We start from the raw sequence: 20,008 nt of genomic DNA, 5'->3' as shown, positions 1-20,008 counted from the left end.
GGGACAATAAGTCATAAATCAAAGAAAAAGTCCGTGGGTTTTGTGTTTCCCAGGACATGAGCCTAGCCCCCATAGATAGATGCTGATAGTGCCAGGGCAAGAAGGATTGTTGAAGTCGAGGTTCTCAGCGGTATTTCTGGGTGCTGCTGTGAGCTGTATGTACTGTGTGATTTCTCTCTGCCTCATTTTCACAACTGTAAAAGCAAATGAGTTGGCCAAGAGGACACCTAGTGAGCTGATGTTTGACTGGAAAGTGTATTCAAATTCCTGTGATAACACCACTGCTCCTGTAACAATCCAAGTGCAACCCTGAAAGCATTTTCAGTTTCTCTTTTCTTCTGGTTCCCATGGACTTTGTTAAACTTGGGTTCAGAGCATGGAAATTCTTGGGGTCTCTAATGTCTAACAGGAGAAAGTTGGGTTTTCCTGAGTGATGTTACCTTCCAGGAGTGGCAACCAGCCACTCTCCTAATCTGGCTTCACTGCTCAAGCTCAGTGTGACCACAGAGTTGGCCCAACCTGAGCCAACAGACTAGGCAATTTTAGCTGTGGCTAATTAAAATCTCAATGCAGAGGGGGTTTTTCTCCGTTTAACTCCAGCTTTAGGTAGAATACAGCCTCTGTAAAAAGCAAGGAGGGTTCATTGTTGAACTGGCCACCCTGCTGCTGGAAACTGAGAGCCTTCTCAATTGGGATCCAAAATTCAGCGGTAACTGTCTGGAGTTTTTATCCTAAATCACAAGGGATTCGGATGTGTCCAATTCTAAACACTTTTTGCTTTAATAGTGGTTTCTGTGTGAAGAGTACGAAGTCCCATGCTGGTAGATGCCATTGACTGGTGCCACCATTTGTCTTTGTGTGAGCTGACCTGGAAGAGAAGTGCGCTCATGCTTCCTCCGCTCTAATTTCAGGTACGTTAAGATTGGAGACAAGGAGTGTGAATTCAACCCTGCTTTCCGCCTCATCCTCCACACGAAGCTGGCCAACCCCCATTTCCAACCCGAGCTGCAGGCACAGTGCACCCTCATCAACTTCACTGTCACGCGAGACGGCTTGGAGGACCAGCTGCTCGCGGCAGTGGTCAGCATGGAGAGGCCTGACTTGGAAGAGCTTAAGGTCAATAGCTGGGAGTTTACACTGGGAGCAAGTATAAATATTGTTATTAATAATAATGATAATGATGAATATGTTTATTGTCATTCAAAACAAGTAGCATTTCACGTGCAAGGTTTCAGAGATTGCTGAGCTCATCCTAAAATCAGATTTCCATTGAAGGACAAACTTTGGGGAATTTTTTTTTCTTCAGTCTTTTGTTTTCTTGGTATTTCGGGGACAATTAAACTGCAATTTCAAGTTTTTTCTCCAGAAATTCAGGTAAGAATCTCTTTCTTTTCCTGCTCCTTTTGGAAGTGGAAGCTGGGATTCTCATTATATCAGGTTTTTCTGGACTTCACAGATTTAATTTTGGAGGTAGGATGAATCTCACTTAATTTTAGGCATTTATGGTATAGGATTCTCACTGTAAATATTGTGAGGCTGATAATGAAATGTTTCTGTTCTATTTCGTTCTCCCACTTGTTTGTAATAGGCCAAAATATTCTCCCTCTCTCTCTTTTAATAAGTATGGCTTCAGTTTTGAGGTAATTTTTTAAAGAAAACCGTTTGTTCTAATGGCACATTTAGCCATGTAACAAGTATGTATAATACTAAATATTTACTGAGACTGGGAATAAGTTTACTCCACATGTTCAGTCAGGCCAGGCCAGTTTTGTAATAAGCTTTTCACTTAATGAGTTTCTAAAGTATATTAGCTGTGCAGCCTTAACGATGCATTTAGTTTTAACCAGGCTCATGTGCTAACGAGCCAAAAGATGGCATCAAAAATACATAATGAACTGGTTTAATGTGTAAGCCATGGCTGTCTCGCTGGGATCGTGAGAGACCCAAAGCCTCTTGATCAGGCATCCCTGGCACGCACTCAGCACTGGGTTGCAAATACTACAGAGAGCTGCTTTCCTTCGCTGATTTGCACTGAAGGGGCTTGGAGGGGGTGACCACGATTAGCATAGCAGTGTCATTAACTGATGTTATGTTAAGGACTGTTGCTCTTAGCCTCAGCAGCGTCACTGTTAGTGGTTGCTGTCACAATAAGAAAGACAAATTCAATATCATGTGCAGTCAACAAATCCACAATTAGGCTCTGAAAATTAGTGACTCAAAATTGGCAGCACTTCCCTCCCATGCTGCAAAGGAACTGTGTGTTAGGAAACAGCGAGAATTACGAGAATTAGCGATCACATCTTTTGAAGTCCTTACTTCTTCAGGGTGCGCGTGTCGTGGAACAAGAAGGTTGGGCACAGGACCAGGGAACTGCGTCCCCGGGTGCCAGCTGTGCCACTGGCTGTGGGGGAGATGGGGCTGTAGTCTCATTCAGAAAGCGCTAAGCAGATACAGATGTGTGTGGGATGTCATCTTCCTTTAAGAATATTTAAGACCTTTTTCTCTATATCGCCACAGCAAGATAATACCGGAGCCCATGCTCTCTCCTCTCCCTCTCATCTGCTTCCCTCCTGCTACAGTCTGGCTGCCCCAGGCAGGGAGGAGAAAACCAGCCTAGTGTTCAAGATGTTCTGCTGGATGAGGAGGACTCAGTCAAAAAAAAATCTCTTCCCTGCTGGGATAAAACCAGAGACTTGTCTCCTCAGACATGGTGAGGGGGGCTGGCAGTGGCTGCAGGTGCACTGCCCTCTGTGGGTGACTGCTGGCCGGGGGCTCAGTATCTCCTGGCTCCAGCCTGTTCACTGATGTGGAAAAAGCCACGAGGGCTGTGGTCTGACAGCTGTGGGGAGCTCCTTGAACACACAGATTTGAATCTTGGGATTCCCCAGAGGAGCGACCACTTCTCTAGGTGCGTTTTAATCCATCCTCTCTACCCTGGGACAAAAGGGACAGGCTTTTGGTGTCTGGGGAAGGTTTGGGCCTCTGGCTCGCGGGCAGATGGAGGTGACAGTGAGTGAGCTCAAAATCTTGTCATGGGCAAAGATGGAGCACGCCTTATGTGTGAAGCCCATAATTTATTGTTAATAACCTAATAAAAATTCGTCAAACAGCTATTATTAATCCAATTACGATAACACTAACTTTTTTAAAAGGTTTTCTCAACACAGTCTGTTTCCATAATCTTTTTCTTAATTAATACCCAGCTATTCAGTGTTTCTGTTCCTTCTGTCTTCCTATCTTTGAAGCTATCTTTATCTGATTGACAGGACTGCACCCTTGTTACAGTGGGTGTTCAAAGTCTGAGACCACATTTGCACTCTGCCATGTTCTGGTTCTAAAGACAGATCAGTCTGTCCAGAATAACTGCTTGCTCTGACTCTAAATTAAAGCCAGGCTAAAACAGGTTAATGCAGTAGTGACCTGGCTGTGAGACAATCACAGCTAAGAGAAACTGAAACCAGTTCAGGCCAAGGCAAGCAAAGCCAAATCCGGAGACCTTCCCTCTCAGGTCAGTACAAACCCTCTGGCCTTTAACTAGTCTCATTTTCAGTTTCCTTTTGCAAAGATGACTGTGGTCCATCCAAGGGGCCTGTGATCCACATAGTCACCAGGGCTGGTTTCAAGTATCTCCCGCTTTCACCAGGCTTCACTGTTTGGACTGGCGTGTCTCAAATGGCATTTGCCTCAAATTCAGTGTTCAGCCCTAAGAACGGCCTTAGGAAGAATATTTTGGCAGCTGTGTCCCAAGTTATAGGTGGTTAAGCCATGAGTTAAGAGTCTTGCCTTGCTGATTCAGTAGGTAAAGTGTATGTGAAAGTCCCTGCACCTTTAGGCTGTGATGGACAGTGTTTAGATTCTTCTTCAGGAAACAAGGTGCTCTGCAGGAGTGGACTGAAAATACAGGGAATTTTTTTCTTCTCTAGTTTGTGGTGTTGAAATAATAGAATAAAACCAGCAGAAAGGACAAGGAGGGGAAGGTGGCTACTGTGGCTGAGCTAGGAAGGGGCTGGTAGTGAATCCTGCAAAACTGGCCTGTAGCTCTGGTGAACTTTTTTTTTTTTTTTTCCCCACGGACAAAAATTTTGGAGGTTCTCGGAGTAACATGTTTCCCAGAAGTAGCACTGTTATATATCAACTGTGAAATAACAGATAATGAGCTCCACTGCAGAAATAAAAAATTATGACCTTGCTACTGCTGAAAACAGTATAGTATGGTAAAACTGCAGCAGATGCAGGCTGTTGTGAGGAACACAGCGTCGTATGCACTTGTAAGGGTGTGTTGCAGGAATTGCATGGTGATTACAAGCTGTTGAAGCCAAAATCGCACACATCCTCATTAATAACTCTAGGGTTTACAGTCTATGGTCTGGAATAATAGGTTGCAAAATGTCATTTTTCAAGGCATGCTATGGTTGAATGACAGGAACACACAAAATTAGCCATGTTTTCTGTTTCAAGACTTGTAAAATATTTACCACCATGGGCAAACCCCTGTGTGTAATGCCTACAGAACAGGCCTTTAAAACCAGCCATTTATAGCTGAAATGCCAATAAAAGGCATGCTTCGGTGCACGCTCTGCTGAATACTTGGGTTGACATTAACATGGAATGAGGGTGTGTGCAGCAAGTATGTGAAATTTCAGCCCAAATATTGAAAGATGGCTTATTAATGAAAGAGTTAATCTGCTTGAAAACCTCTGACAAGAGAGCAAGTACTGCTGGCTTCCTTATATGTTGTGGGATTGGAAGAGACCTAAGGTCACATTTCCCGTTTCTGGGGCTCTTCCAGACCCTGTAGGTGGTTGGAAGGTATAGGTGTGTTTTCCAGAAACTGCCTTTGGAGCATTAAATCACTTGGCTTGTGACACTGAACCTGTCATGTGCCTGTTGCTGTGGCCCAGAACTTGTCACAATTCCATGTGCACGACATCTGCTATTTCATGGAGCTGGCTATTTTTTGCAGGGCTATAAAACACGCTTTTGCAAGTTACTTGAATTTCTGGGTTGTGCCACTAAAATACAGTCTGAGGATTCAAAGCTGTGTGTCACACAGTAGTGTTTTACATAGCAGGGTGTTAGCGGTTGGCTTCATTTATGTAGAGGATGGTCACCAGCTTTATATCTTAACAGCATCCAAAGCAGATGCACAGCTTTCCCACAGGATCTTTTCTGTGATAATGCTAAAAATAGGCGTTCACAATAGGACCATGTAGTGGAATAACGTAATATACCTGAAATCCAGGAAAGATGCCATTTCTCCGAGCAAACACATAGAATAGGGTAATCACATTTCATGGGAGAAAGCCTATTCTGGAGGATCAGTTCAAAAAGGAGCCAGATGAGAGTCTTTGTTTCCACTGTGAACAATGTTAATAACAGATATTTCTGCAGAAGAGAGGGAAATGGAACAAGTGTCTGGGGAGAATGGAGGGAGCATTTTGCAGAAATTGGAAGAATTTGCAATATAATTCGGAAGATCTGTCCTTGAGGCAAGATGGTTGTTACTGGTCTGTATCTGCTGGCTGTCTTTGTGCTGAGTTTGCAAATCCTTTGGCAGGGGCACTTTGTCTTTGCACGCACAGCTTCTAACACAGTAAGCTCCTGATCCCAGTGAGATCTTGAGGCCAGAGTACTAACGGGAGCAGCGATTAAGGGAGACTGTGACTTTCCCCTCAGCTCTGAGACTGAGATGCATTGTGCTTATCTCTGGACCCAAGTGACCTTGGTTTTGCCATCAGGTTTTAACCCTGTGGTCCTCATTGCTGGTGTGACTGGTATTGGTGTGTAGTGGTAAGTGCAGGGGTTCACCAGGAGGGCTGAGAAGCAGCAGGGACTATCCAGGCTGAATTGGGCCCAATGAATAGATACTTCTAAGACAGAGATGCAGGACATATGTTTGAGATGGGGGATGGAGGTCCTTTCCTCCTGATTAATTTCCAGCATTTTAATACATTCGTGGTGAAAGGGCTCAGTTCTCCTGGTGCTTTCTGTTCTGTTCAAGGTTTCTCTGAGTTGACAGCTTGTTGGATATGGAGTGATCCCCAGAGCTCTGCCCCTGCCCAGGAGTTGCAGAGGGCAGGAGTAAGCAATATTGGACTATGGCAATTGTCATTTAGAAGCCTGTTCCCATGTGAAGGTGGTTAATCCTTACTTTTCTGTGTGTCTCGTGGCTAAAACTTTCTGAATTTATTATTTGCAGTCAGATCTCACACAGCAACAGAATGGATTCAAAATCACTTTGAAAACATTAGAGGACAACTTGCTCTCTCGGTTGTCGTCAGCATCTGGGAACTTCCTGGGAGACACAGCGTTGGTGGAGAACCTGGAGATCACTAAACAGACAGCTGCAGAAATTGAAGAGAAGGTACGAAGACAGTGATAGCCTAAAGAAAATCATGTATGTGATGTTATCTTTAAGGATTTCTTAGTGGAATGTAACTTCTTTACTCTGCCCCTCTCTGCCCCTTCTGCTGAGTAGAGAATAGAAAGTGGTGTAAATTGAAGTGCTCTCCGTTCTGGACAGCTTCAGGCCATTTAGTTCTTTGGAGCTTTTTGTATGTTAAATGACCTATTTAAGACCAAGAGAAAACATCAATGTCTGGTGTAAAGACAATAAAATTTACACACTGTATCAAGGCAGCTTTAAACTGTTCCACTGTAATCCTGAATACATCACCCTTCCTCAGTTAAGCTGGATTTTAGTACTGACCAGGGACTGGGATCTGTTGAGTTTGTGATCTCAAGTAAATCTGCAAGATCTTGGGTATTTCATACTCTTCCATTCCTTAGAGTATAAATCAGCGTTTGTATTAGCTGGACAGTGTCAGCATTGCCGCCTACCTAGTTCACCTTGCTGGCTAGATGGAGTGAGTTATAAATGCACAGAGCTTTGCCCCTGCCACTGAGGGAACTTGAGGAGTGTGCTTGTCAGGACAGGATTGTGATAGGACTCCTGTATGGCCGTGCTCAACTGCTTCCCTCCGCAGTCCTCACATCTGCACAGCCCACACCTGTCCTCCTCCAGCCCCCTGGCTCATTCTGCCCGAGTAAGTTACCCACACACTGGCGTTGTGCTGGAATTGCCTTTTGCTTCCCAGCACTGTAACCCCAGTGACCAAGGAACTAAGCAATCCTCCACATTAAAAACTGGAATTATTTCTGCCTAGGGACGGTTTGCTTGAATCCCCAAAGGCACAGTTGAAGGGATGTTTTGACCTGGCAAGCTTGGCATCTCCCTCTAGAAGTAGGTGTTCCTGAAGTGCTTTGACTTCTAAACAAGTTGTGGTTGTAAAGCTGGTTGCTGCCAGCTCTGTGGCAACAGGGATGAATTTTGGAGTTTGCACCTGGATTTTATGAGTTTGGTACCCACATGGAAAACTGTTTTAGGGCCATGTTCTGCTTCTCAAGTCAACTCTTACTCTGTTCTTGGTCTGTCTACCCAAACAAAAATGTTCAGCCAACATTTTCTTTCCTATGGAAGTCCTCCCTACTCTATTTATGGGAAGCAACTGTCTTCCCTACCTCTGACTCTTATTTTACTAGATTTATTAATCATTTTGGTAATGGAATATCTGAAAGTTAGTTGCCTAAGTCTAAGCTAGACTCTAGGCTCCCTTATAGTCAGTGGAGAGACATGGGTGCTGCCAGAAGGGGGACTCATCTGATGTAGATTCATGGCCCACGCGGATGCTTGTTTCTGCAGTAGACATTGAAGCTGCTTTTTGGGGGACTCAGTGTCCTGAGTTTGGCTAGGATGGGGTTAATTTTCACCAGAAGCTGGGAGGGGGCATAGCCAGGACAGCCAAACCAAGTGGCCAAGGGGTATTCGATGCTGACCACGCTCAGTATAAAAGGAGGAACGGCGGGAAGGCCCCGCTGCACAGTGCGGCGGGCGGTCTGGGCGGTGAGCTGTTCTGTTCCGTGTCTCTCGCTGTACCTTTATTTCATCCGTGGTGGTGGTGTTGTTGTTGTTACCGTTGTTTCTTCTCTCTTTGTGCTGTTCCATTAAACTGTTCTTATCTCAACCCACGAGGTTTGGACCTTTTCTCCCGATTCTCCTCCCCACCAAGCGGCCGCGTGGTGCACTGCTCCCAGCTGGGCCTAAACCACGACCCTCAGATCTTACATCCATCATTCCTCATGGGGATGTGCAAATCCCGCAGATCCCAACGGGTGTTGGTTGCACACAGCAGATTAAGGCTCAGCCTGTGCTTTGTTGGGAAGGTTTGATGTGCCCCAGCCACGTGTGCTCACACCAGCTCAGGACACGGCAAAGGGAGACCCAGTGGCATGTGTTTCAGTGGGGGCTGTGCCATGCCCTGCTGGCTTGTACAACATGTGCTGAGACCTTTTCGGCCACATGCCCATTGCATGGTTTGCTGAGCTAACTGGATCAGCACTGGCTCAGCAGCATGTGGCTGTGTTGCCAGACACTTATGACTGTTCATAGCCAGAGCCTAAAATAATCCCTGAGAGGCTCAAGGATGTCACTTTATGCTGCTGAAGTGGAATGAGAGAATGAACATGACTGAGATGATAATAGGGTGATGTATCTGCCAAAAGGATTTTCACCATGTCCATCACAGCAGCTATGCAGACACCTGGCCAGCAAGGTAGGGGTGTGTTAAATGCTGGCGAGGAAAGGCAGCAAATAGCCGTTATAAATCAGCAGTTTTCAGCCTTGGGAGAAGCTACCTCAAGAGCAGCACTAAGTCTGTTCAGCCCTGCGTTGTTAATGGCCTGCACAGGAGGGGGGCAATTAGCAGGAGAAACTCATTGATGAGAAAAACAATCCTAGTTAGTAAAGAGCAGGGATCCTAGTGAGAAGCCTTGGGGGGGGCGGGCACGGGAAAACAGAGGATTCAGCAACGGGGCAGTAAATGCAGTTAAATAGAGAATATGCCAGGGGAAAGGGGGTGCTGGGAGTGGGTGGCTCAAGCCTGGCTGCACCATTCTTTGGAGGGCAGAGGCTGGTCCCTGCAGCGCTCGCATGTGCGTCACTCACTACTTGGCCTGATGCCTTTGTGGCAGAGATCAACCCTCCCCCGGGCTGCATACTCAGTTCACAGAGGTGTTTTCATGGGGATTTTTTCCTGTGTTTTCCTCCCAGGTCCAGGAGTCTAAGGTGACAGAAACCAAGATTAACGAGGCCAGGGAGCACTACAGACCGGCTGCCGCGCGGGCCTCTCTGCTGTACTTCACCATGAATGACCTCCATGCCATCCATCCCATGTACCAGTTCTCTCTGAAGGTACCGACCCCATGAGCCACGGGGCTCACCCATGGCTGCGGCAGTGGTGCTGCTTCTCTCTCTCACTGAGGTTCAAAGTCATTGTCTCGGGCCTCTTGGGGATATTTGAACTCCCAGACAAAAAGGTTCTCTAACCTAAACCATTCTGATGGTTGGCTTTATGGAAAAGCTTCCTGAAATTTGTTTCTCTATGTGTCTACTTAACATACATTGCTCTTAACTTGTGTGCAATACTGTCTAGCACTCGTTGGGAAAGATTTGTTCAAAACTCGCTGCAAATGCTGAGCAGAGCGTGTTCATCGCTGCCCTCTGCGGAAGGAGAGGGGTCTCAGCAGTCCCTGCAAAGACCCAGTGAGGAGTGGTCTGAATGCCAAAAGAAAAGGTCCCTCTGTGTTGAGTACTGAGTGTGGGCCAGGGTTCCTACTCTGCTCTGAATTTGCCAGTCAGCCCGCCGCAGGTGGTCAGATTGGGATCAGGTTAGATGAGCCTTAATTATCTTTTCTTGCTTTTGCTTAGTTTCTTTCTAAGCGGTTGAAGTCTTGTGGAAAGACACGTCTGACTTAGCGATGCATTACTTTATTACTAAAATCCAGGAAGTCTCTTTGCAAAGCAGAACCTTACAAGCCATTAGCTCTTTCTTCCATATTCACAGCCTCAGCCTAGCAGAACAAGACAAGCCATGGATTTAAAAGATATCATATGGGGAAAGAGCCATATGTACTTTTTTCTTTGTATTTTCTATATTTAAGTACTATTTTCTATGTATTTTTTATATTTAGGCACAGAGATTTTGCACAGCATTTGGAGTCACTTGCTCCATCAACTAATCTTTATATTTACATTGGTCCTGTATCTGAGATGTCATCAGGGTCTTAATGCTTGTGCAGCTATTTCACAAGTTAACGTAACAGGAATTGCTGCAGCCCTTAACAATTAGCAAGGACCTTGATGGTGGGGCAATCCTGACCTCAAATGGCACAGTGTTAAAACATCTCATCACTCTCTAAACACAGTCCTGCCCCACTGAGACCACACCGCCAGGGATTTATTGCCACCTTCTGTACAAAAGGCAAGCCATTCCTACTCCCATCTCTACAACAGAAGGGCCCCAAGCAGCAGGGCTTTCAGGAGCTTCCTACACTACAGTTATAAAAGCCTTTCAGGCGATCAACAGCATGGTGTGAAATCTAGCTTTGGGTTAGTGTCTGCGTGTGATTGGTGCGAAGGAATAGGTAGTGCACGACTTGAATGCTCACCACCATTTTTATGGGCCTGCACACACCCTTATCCACAGTCTGGAGGAGTCCTCTGGAGGGCTGTGTTCCTGCTCTTCTCGCAATGTTTTGTGGCCATCAGACAGACAAGCAAGCCTACAGCCTAAAATGTCCTTAGACTAGAAGTCCAGATGGGATTTACGGGTGTGTTACTACCTGGCGGTATCGCTGCTGGCAGTCTCACCTACAGACATGCTCATGATGGCAGTACAAACACACCAATGGGGACCGTGCTGGGACAGAGACCACTTCTTGCCCTGTGCTTCTAAAATAAATGTAGACGAGATATAGCCAAAGGATCTGTGCTCCAAAGGCCTCACTACTTTTCTGTCTTGTCTAAATAGATTACCCTTCCCTGCACAGCAAGTGTAGCTCTGTAGTACATAGACCTGTTACGTGGAGAACTAGGAATGATGGCCCGTCTTTGGAGAACATTCCCGCTTAGAGCTGTTCTCACCAGAACCAGAACACCTGGAGAACATTTCCAACATGGCAGGTTGATTTCAACGTAGTTATTACTGCTCATAGTGGTGGGGCTGAACGGTCCCACTCGCCACGTGGCGGCAGATCCCAGTGAGAAGCCAGCAGCTTTTGTGGGAATGAGAGCATGGCCACGTTTTCCAAGTCTCTTGACTATCTTTGAGCCATCAGTGCTTCTCTTTATGGAACGGACTGAGACTCCACTTACTACGATGGAGGAGGTAGATTTTTAGAATGAAATATAAGACCAGTAGTTTATTCATAGTTCATGTCTTTGCTTCATGTTTGGGCATCACTTAATCACTTGTTTTCTGTTCCTTGACTGGTAGGAACTGGGTTTTTTTTCAAGCCATCCCCTCTCTCTTTGAGGCTGCTTAGGCAGGAGTCAACTCTTCCTGTTCTCTGCATGTGCTGCCCAAGACACTGGGGAAGTCTCGGGCCCTGAGCAACTTCTAAGGATCTGCTGCGGTAAAAATGAAAGGGCAGACAATCCCTTGCCTTGGCAGAGTAGTCTCAATAGGTCTGGTCAGTAGAGACCCAAGGGCCTTTCAGGGTACTTATCAAAGAGTTTCAGTTTTAATGTTTTAATAAATGGAAGACCTTTTTTTTTGTCACAGGGGGATGGAGGGTTAAATGAGATGGCATCCTAGTCTAGAACTTCTTCCGAACGATTTCTTACCTTGATAAGTGACCTGGAAAAAATAACGGAGAATAGAATACAATATTTTGAGCCTCATCCACAAAGAAGCTTTTCTTTTTGATATCTGCGACTCATATGTTGAAATAATTTTACCAGCAAAATGTAGAGAATATCTTTTGTGCAAGGGTGCCCTTTGAAAGATTCATTCCTTACACATACATAATAGATACAGGAGTTTCTGAAGCTTCACCTTTAATCTAAGTCTTCTGTATTTTGTTTGTTTTATGTTTTCCAGTTAACATTAGTAATGTGTATAAATACATAAAAAAATATTGGGTGAAATGTTTTTATCTAATAAATTTTGATGGCAGATCATAAAACATTGTGCAAAGATGCACAGAGATGATTTTAAAATACTTAACACACAGCTAGAAGCCCATTATAAACTAGAGCACACAAGATTTATATGTTACTCTGCAGCATGTTTTAACTCAATTTAAAGAAATGTTAAGCAGGAAAATGCATTCTGCAATTATTTAATAATGCAATAGGTATCAATGTTACTTTAATTTGTTGAGGCATTGTTTTCCCTTTGTAGAACCCTAAAAATAATGCTGCCAATGCATTCGTGCCTCGTCCAGTTGGTGCTATTAATTTGTATTGGCCTAGTTATTTCCTGTTAGCTGGGTCCCAGTGTATGGAGCCTTTGCATTGCTAATCAGAACTTACGCTTTTTTCTTCTTCTAGTTGATAATTTGCTAATGGGTTTTCTTTGGACAGCTCTGAAAGTTTTTTGTCTTTTCCCGTTTAGATCAGAAATATCTTACAGGAGTCCTTAGTATCTTATACAAGAGCGTTACTCTCGATGCACGCACCCATCCCAGTAAAGAGGGGACTTTACTGACTGGTTAATCCCATGTCAACAAGATAAAGTCCTACCTGCCCTTCTCATCTAGTCCTTTGCTGAATCCAAACAGTAAAATATTCGCATGGCTATTTTTTGTATGTGGGGGAATTGCTTTTTTCTAAGTTGAAACATTTGTGAAATGGCACGTATGCTTTCCTCTGGGAATGCCACTATCTTGTGGCTCAGCATTTGCAGAGAAAGTGGACTGTGTAATCCCTATGAGAGAACATATTTGGTCAGATAAATATTTCTTGTATCCATTGTGTCTTAATTCAGTCAGCTGGTCTCTGCACTCCTTTCTCAAGTCCAAGAGAGCGCAATGTCACAGGGAATGTCATCGTTGCCTGTCTGTATGCTCCTGAAAAAGCAGCTACAGGGTCTGGTCTCTAGTCCCCTGCTGGCTGGAGCTGGCGGGCCTCGCTGCTGGGCAGATGGGAACGCTTTGTTCGTGGCCCCAGGATACAGTATCTGAGTTGGCTTCGCTCATTGCAATGGCGGTATTCAGGTGGTACCCAGGAGCGTGCAAAGAGCATCTGGAAACCTCTGGTGTCCTTCTGTGTCTCCCCACCCAGGCGTTCAGCATCGTGTTTCAGAAAGCCATTGAGTGGGCACCTCCAGATGAGAGCCTCCCAGTGCGTGTGCTGAACCTCATTGACAGCATTACCTTCTCCGTGTTCCAGTACACGACCCGGGGGCTGTTTGAGTGTGATAAGCTGACCTACACCGCTCAAGTTACCTTCCAGGTAAACATCACCATTTCGTGCAGCTTGTATGCATTGATTTATTTTACAGGCAGAGATATTGGCATGCGCAGAAAGCTCAGACTGTCGGTTGTGGCCTTCAGCATCAGAGCAACAAACACAAGGGCTGGGGAACTGATTTACTTCTCTGCTTCTCTTGCTGATAACGGTCACAGATGTTGTGTTTGATTTGCATTGTGCTGACAAAAGGTTGTTTGAGAGAGTAATAACTCTTTGCAGGACCTGAAAAAAAGGGGCAAAGCAAGCTGGTCTTGAAGGCTTATTGGTTTTATTGAAAAGAAATGCTTTCTACATAGCTGCTGTCTTGCCTAGTGTATATTTTTGGTCCACGATCTGAGCAAGGAGTCCTGTGTATATCCCTATGCTGAAATCAAATTCAATCAGTAAATAGTGCTTGGCACGATGTTGTGAAGTTGTTACTAAGTTTGTGTGGTGAATGACTGTGTAAATGCCCTGACGTGTAGAATGCAGAGATGAACCAAATCTGAACTGCTGAAACATTGGGAGGTCTAACTAACCTTGATCCAGTGATTGCTGTGGTTTTTTTAATTCTGCATAGCAAAATACTATGTGTAAATGGGAAAGTAAGTATATATATATATATACACACACACGTATATACACATAAATTAATAAAGGGACTAACAATATATTTCATGAATAAATTATCTGTATGTAAAAAATCAGCTTATATTTTGTAATAACAGCCCTAATTCTGACCCAAAGGATACCTACATTTTCTAATATATGTCTCTAAATAAAAATATTTAGGTAGCCCATATTGTGCTTGCAACTATACTAAGCACTAAATATAGTTAATGGGTCACTGTAAGCTGTCGGGAAAACCAGCATCCACAATTTCAGTGTGCGGAGGCAGTTGAGTGATGAGGCACAGGATTCTCCCATGTGAAAAAGCAGTTGGCTCTTGAACAGAGTACCTCATTACCACCACTGGTGGAAGAGACTCCAGGCACAGTTCAGATGCCATTGCCCCGTAGGCAATGATGAAATACAGTCTAGGGTCTGTAACAAAGAAGTGAAAAACTCACCACTCCAGCGCTGTCCCTTTTCTACCCGGAATTGATGTTCAGGGTTTCGGAGTTTGCCTCTGAGATTTCAGAAGCCTGGCAGTGCTCTTGGGGCAGTGGCTCCAGCTGGGCTCATGGGCGTGTATGGCGTTCCAGAATTACCTTAAACATTGCTCTGGCAGTCTTACTCCATGTATTCCCAAAAGCTACCGTTGGTGGTAAAAACATTGGTAGTAGCTGAATGGCCCAGTTGCTTCCCAGTGTTTGAGACTTGAGGGATCTGCTTATTCTCTTGGTGCCATAAGGGTTGGGTGGGTTTTTTTGTTTGGTTTGGTTTGGTTCGATTTGGTTTGGTTGTTTGGTTTTTGAAACCCTCTCAGTGTGTCTCCACTTACTTTCAAAACTGAACAAGATACTGAGAGATGGACAAGGTCTCGGTAGCACGCCCTGGGGATGTACGCTCTGGTTCCTTTCAAGAAACTTATCTGTTCTCTAGTGGCAGGTATCAAGCACAGGGACCTGCAGCACACTCTGCAGCCTGTGTGTCTGCTGGCAGGGACTTCTCCTCAGTGTGCTACCTATGAACGTGGGTCACAGCCCTGGCTACATAGTTTTCCCAAACTTTGATCCTCTTATGTTGCCAATCTCCATATTTGTTCCTGGTCCTCTTTTGGGGAGACCCAAAGCACCTACATGGTGTGTTTCATCACACCCCTCCAACATGGGGCACAGTGTACTTTTTAGCCACGCCTTTGGCAGCTACATGAGTTGAATGATTAATCTTCTAGAGTGTACTGCTGCCCGGTATGCTGGCTGCTCAAGAATATCTTGTTTGTTTGAAATTACAGACACTTCTGATGAGTAAAGAGATCAACACAGTAGAACTGGATTTCCTACTAAGATACCCAGCACAGACCAGTGTAACAAGCCCAGTGGAGTTCCTGTCTAATCAATCCTGGGGAGGAATCAAGGTATCTGCTTCGCTTGAACTGTGTGAAATCAGCATCCCTTATCTCCTGTAAAAGACTTTCAGCAACCTTCAGGTTGGTCCTTATAGCATTTGGTGAACAAGGTTCTGGCCATACATCAGGAGTAGCACAAAAATGCCACAGAAATCGAGTTCTGTAGGTACAAGACTGACTTTGTGGGCTTTTCGTGACTGTACCCCTGATGATCTGTGTCCCCCCGTGCAGGTGCTTTTTCCTTCTGAGATTTAGGCTTCTCTCTCTGTAAGGGAGGAATGAGAATGTCCTTTGGTTTTTGTAGTTATTGGTTGTAAAGGACATGGAGAACTTCACTGTGTTTGGAAGGAGGTAGGAATTTAAGGTAGATATGACCATCTGCAGAGATGTGCCGGGGACAGAGTAGTGACAGCTGACAGAACTTCTGCAAAAAAATACTGTCATGATCGTGAGAAGGTCTAACAGCTGCCATGTGTTTGGAGTGAGAGGTGAGGAAGAGCATCCTAAAGAGATATGAGTTACTCCATCTTTGCTCCCATTTGTCAACAAATGAAAATTGTGCTGGATTTGGACCTGATTCAGCGGGATGTGATTTGTTTTCTGGAAGGAGTCAAAATGTTCTTCAAGTTAGGCATGCTTATTCACACTTTGTTGGATCTGAGATTGTATCTTTTGTTTTATTGTGGCTTCTGATCAGTCTCTGACACCTGCTGTGGTTTAAGAATCAGTTTTATTCATAGCGTGCTGCTTTTGTGGGATGTTTCTCCAGTGCTGCAAAGTAGGGAGGGAAGGCATCCTGGTTTCACGGGGATAGCTCTCCAGTTTTCATCTAGGTTTTCCCTTTATCTCCCTTTCTCTCCCTTCCACCATGCTGCACAGAGAATGTATCTGGTTCCTGGAGGGTGACCAAACAAAATGTCTTCATCCAGGCCCAAGACATCTCATCGATAAAAGCTTGGAACTTCTAGCTAAACCAGCCCTGTTCCTCCTCTAAAAGGCATATTTCCATAATAATGGAGGAATTAAAAAAAATCGATACCTTTAATTACCTTTTCTTCAGTGGTCACATTTCACTGTTCAGACAGCAGCAGTTTTATTTTTGTTTCTCCTTTGAAGACAAATTAAGTGGACACTTAGGGTGAACACATGTAAACAGGGGAACTCAGCCATCGAGCCTATGAAATACACGCTTTGCAAGGGCGTATTTTGTCTTTGGGCTGCACAGTATGTATAGAATGTGGGTAAACGTACATATTATTGCTTGAAAACTCAGGCTTTCCCAACTGTGCTCTGTCCCTGCCCATGTTCCACATGGGGGTATATAGGGCAAAAGGTGCATTTCAGTTCCTCTGGGCATCCTTCTGTGTTGGTGTTCTTCACTGCTTCGGAGTGTTCTGCACTGCAAAGTTTCTTTCTACTTCAGTCTTCTAAGTTTTCTCTGGAAGATGAACTTCCTTCCACTGTAGGTTTCAGAGGTTTGGGGCTCTGATTCTTATTTTGGAGATCCTTTTACGCATCTTAGGAAATATATTACTCTTGGTGCCTGCAGGTGGTACGTTCTCCAAGCAGAGACCTTCTAAGTTTGCAGTGAGTTTTCTTTGTAAGATAATCTCTTCTGTGCTGGCCAGTTCCACTCCTTGTGGGTGAAATGGCCTTTCGTAGTCCTTATGTGCTTCATCATGATTGCTGCAATTGCCTCACTATTGCAATGAAGTTGGTACAGTTGCCCACTCAGGGTCATAAACACCAGAAGGAACATCATCTCTGTCATCATGCGTTCTTCAGACTTTATTCTTGCATCACTATTTGACATACCCAGGAGAACAGGCATTTCTGTGCATAGGGTGTCAAAGTACATACCATACTGTGTCAGAGCCTGCTATGAGATCAGCAGTAAGGAGCTTCTATTAATCAGAGCTCAAACACTGTCAGTGGCGTCACTGAACGAGGTTTTCACCCCTTCCATCAGCTACGTGCCCCAGCTTCATCTCCACCAGCAGCCTGCACTCCTTCATCCCTCAACCATCCAAAACCGATGCAGTGTTGTGTATTTATCATGCAGTCGTTGTGTGCATGGAGTAGCTTGAGAGTTATCCTGGGTTAGGCAGGAATTGAGAGTGGACTGTCACCTGCTTTGCAGTAACTGGCTCTCTTTAAGATGAGCCTTTCCCACTCAGCTTCCTCTCTCCCGCTGCGTCTCTTGGGGTTTGTGGTTGAGACAGAAACGGTGTGATGCCAAGAAATTCTGCTCTGCATCTGCCCTTTTGCTGAGCTGTGAGATGGCACGATGTAAGTGTGTCCAAGTGTGCTGCACACGTCAGGTGTCTTCAGCCTCAGCATGCATCCGCTGTTCCCACGAACCGCACATCTCGAAGAGCTGCAGTCACTGGTCAATGTTCTGCACTGATTTTGTATATGTCAGGATTTTCAGACAGTGAATTCCATGTCACCAGATACTGAATACTGTTCAGATTGTCTTTTGTGATGACTGTAGTATTGATTTTACTATAAATAATATGGCTGGTGTCAACTTTATTAGTGTTTATCTTCTATTAATATGTGTTGGTTTATCAGCCTTTGAGTTTTTGGCAACTCCAGTTACTGGAGGCATGATTTTAGTACAATCACATTTTGTCACAGACTGCTATAATTAGGTTAATTAGTCATGGCTTCTACACAGCTTATTAGCAAGCTAAAATCTCCTTTTCTTTCATCAGGAAGATTAAGTGCTGTAATAAATTGTTTCTTCAACAAAGCTTGAGCAAAGTACATTTCAGATTCATATTTCAAATTCGAAGTGGAATTTAGCATTCTGATAATTTTTCACAGAAACATTGAAATTGCTGCTGCACAAAGTGCTCCTCTTGCCAGGGGTTTCAGGCCAAGATAGTAGTGCCAGAAGAAATCAATATTGATAGTTGTGGCCCATTCTGTGCCTCTCATTTTTGGTACATTAACTTCGAAGGAAACCTCATTAGATGTTGAGGACTCCGGGCACGCAAATAGCCTTGTGTGACTTGGCTTATTATTTATTGTTGTTGTTGTTTGATTAATTATATATATATAGGCTAATAGTCCTCTGCAGTTTGCAGCTGTTTTCAGCTCACGACACTGGAGCATCTGACACATGTTTATGATTTAGTCTTCCAGCTTCTTTTAAGTTCAGGAAAAATTTTCACAGAGCTTTTGCCTGGCTGTAACAAGCGTGCCAGGGGAAGCTTAATATTTGCCACTGAATGAAGAAACCCACTTACCTGTCCAGAAGGTACACTTGGAAAAAATAGGTATGTTTCAGGCTTTTTAGTGCTTCTTTAAGCCTGAAACATGAATTGAATTGAAAAAAACGAAGTACAGATGGAGAAAAACTGCTCTGAGCTTAACTTGATTCTGTTCATCTGTCAGCCTGTATGGGAGGAAAAGCAGTACCCGTGGAGCACCTGCAGAGGCACGTTAGTTAGCTCTGGAGCAAGGGTAGATGTTAGCAAAGGACACAGTCATTAGCCTCAGTGCAAATACTGCCTCAGGGTCGTTGAAGGGTTAGTTAAGAGCAGGAAGGGGAGAAAATTGTCTCATTTAATGAAAGTAGTGCCTTTGCTGAGTCCCTGGCTCTGATGTTCAATAGAGTTGGTCATTTCAGTTCTAAAGCCTGTCTTTTGCAGGTACTTAATAGCAATCTCTTGAGAAGTCAAAGTATTCTTGTACTCCTAATGAGGTTTTCTTTCTTTTTTCCATTTCCTTTATTACAGTATGTTATACTTTCCTCACCTTCTATGCTCCCAGTACCTAACTTGAAAGTTTTTCTTTCTGTTGGTACTTCTGAAAAAGTTTTTTGTGTGCATGCAAGGGTGTCCACTTCTCCTGACTCGGCTGTTGGTTACCTTACCAGTAGGTGTGTGGACACGCATTATACCGCAAAGGTACAATGATGCTACTGCTTGAACTGCATAGGATGTCAGGCCACAGTCATGTGCAAATGACCTTTTTGATATTCTTGTTGAGTGATTAACTTAACATAGAATAAAGATTGTCTTCTGCAGGGTTTTTCCCCCATCCTTCACTAGAAGGTCTCCACTGTCATAAGGTGAAGTGTTGATACCTAGGTGAGAGGTGAGTATTCTCTGAATTGATGCACTGTGGTCCCTTCAACCCTGTGTGGAACCCAGTCTGATCGTTGAGCTGTTCTTCAGTTATCCTCAGGGCCAGGACAGGCAGCTCAGTTATGGTTCTACTCTGGGCATGGATATAGAAATGACATCACTGGGCTTTATGGTTGTTAGGTCTTCCAAACTATGTCTGGACTAACAAATAAAATAGGCCAGCAGTTGTTTTCTGGCCCTGGCAGCAACTGAATCCGTACAGCAAACTCCCCTCACCATGAGCATGTGGCTCATGCCTGGACCTCTTCTGTAGCCACAGATTCAGGAGCAGACCAGCAGGCAAGAACAAAGTGTGTGTCTTCTCCCTACTTGTATGGGTGTGCTGGAGTCTGAGGTAGCCAGATAGAAACTCCTTCTCTCCATAGTCTGAGACAGCCTTACTCTGGAACAGCTTTATAGCTTCATGAGCGTGGTTTTAGTCCTGAGCTAGTACAATCTGCCCATCAGTAGGGCTTATTGGCTTAGGCAAAGCCTCACACAAGGCATAGTTACGCATCTTCTGTTCAGTGTGCGGCACCAAAAGACCGTGCCTGTGTTTCTTAGGGGTGA

At 44.5% G+C, this 20,008-nt stretch overlaps 1 protein-coding gene across 1 annotated transcript in view; it reads left to right on the top strand.

Moving 5' to 3' along the window:
- Positions 1-20,008, top strand: part of DNAH9 (dynein axonemal heavy chain 9) — a 204,454-nt gene that overhangs the window by 127,449 nt on the left and 56,997 nt on the right. The window contains exons 57-61 of the mRNA XM_086473546.1: positions 912-1,116; positions 6,200-6,364; positions 9,110-9,250; positions 13,124-13,294; positions 15,189-15,311. Coding sequence (XP_086329672.1) covers positions 912-1,116; positions 6,200-6,364; positions 9,110-9,250; positions 13,124-13,294; positions 15,189-15,311 — 805 coding nt within the window. The remainder of the gene's footprint in view (positions 1-911; positions 1,117-6,199; positions 6,365-9,109; positions 9,251-13,123; positions 13,295-15,188; positions 15,312-20,008) is intronic.

The sequence above is a fragment of the Leptosomus discolor genome, chromosome 15, assembly GCF_034619465.1.
Source record: "Leptosomus discolor isolate bLepDis1 chromosome 15, bLepDis1.hap2, whole genome shotgun sequence".
Taxonomy (NCBI): Eukaryota; Metazoa; Chordata; class Aves; order Leptosomiformes; family Leptosomidae; genus Leptosomus; species Leptosomus discolor.
Note: the sequence above shows the minus strand (reverse complement) of the source record. Positions and strands in the feature narration are given on the sequence as shown.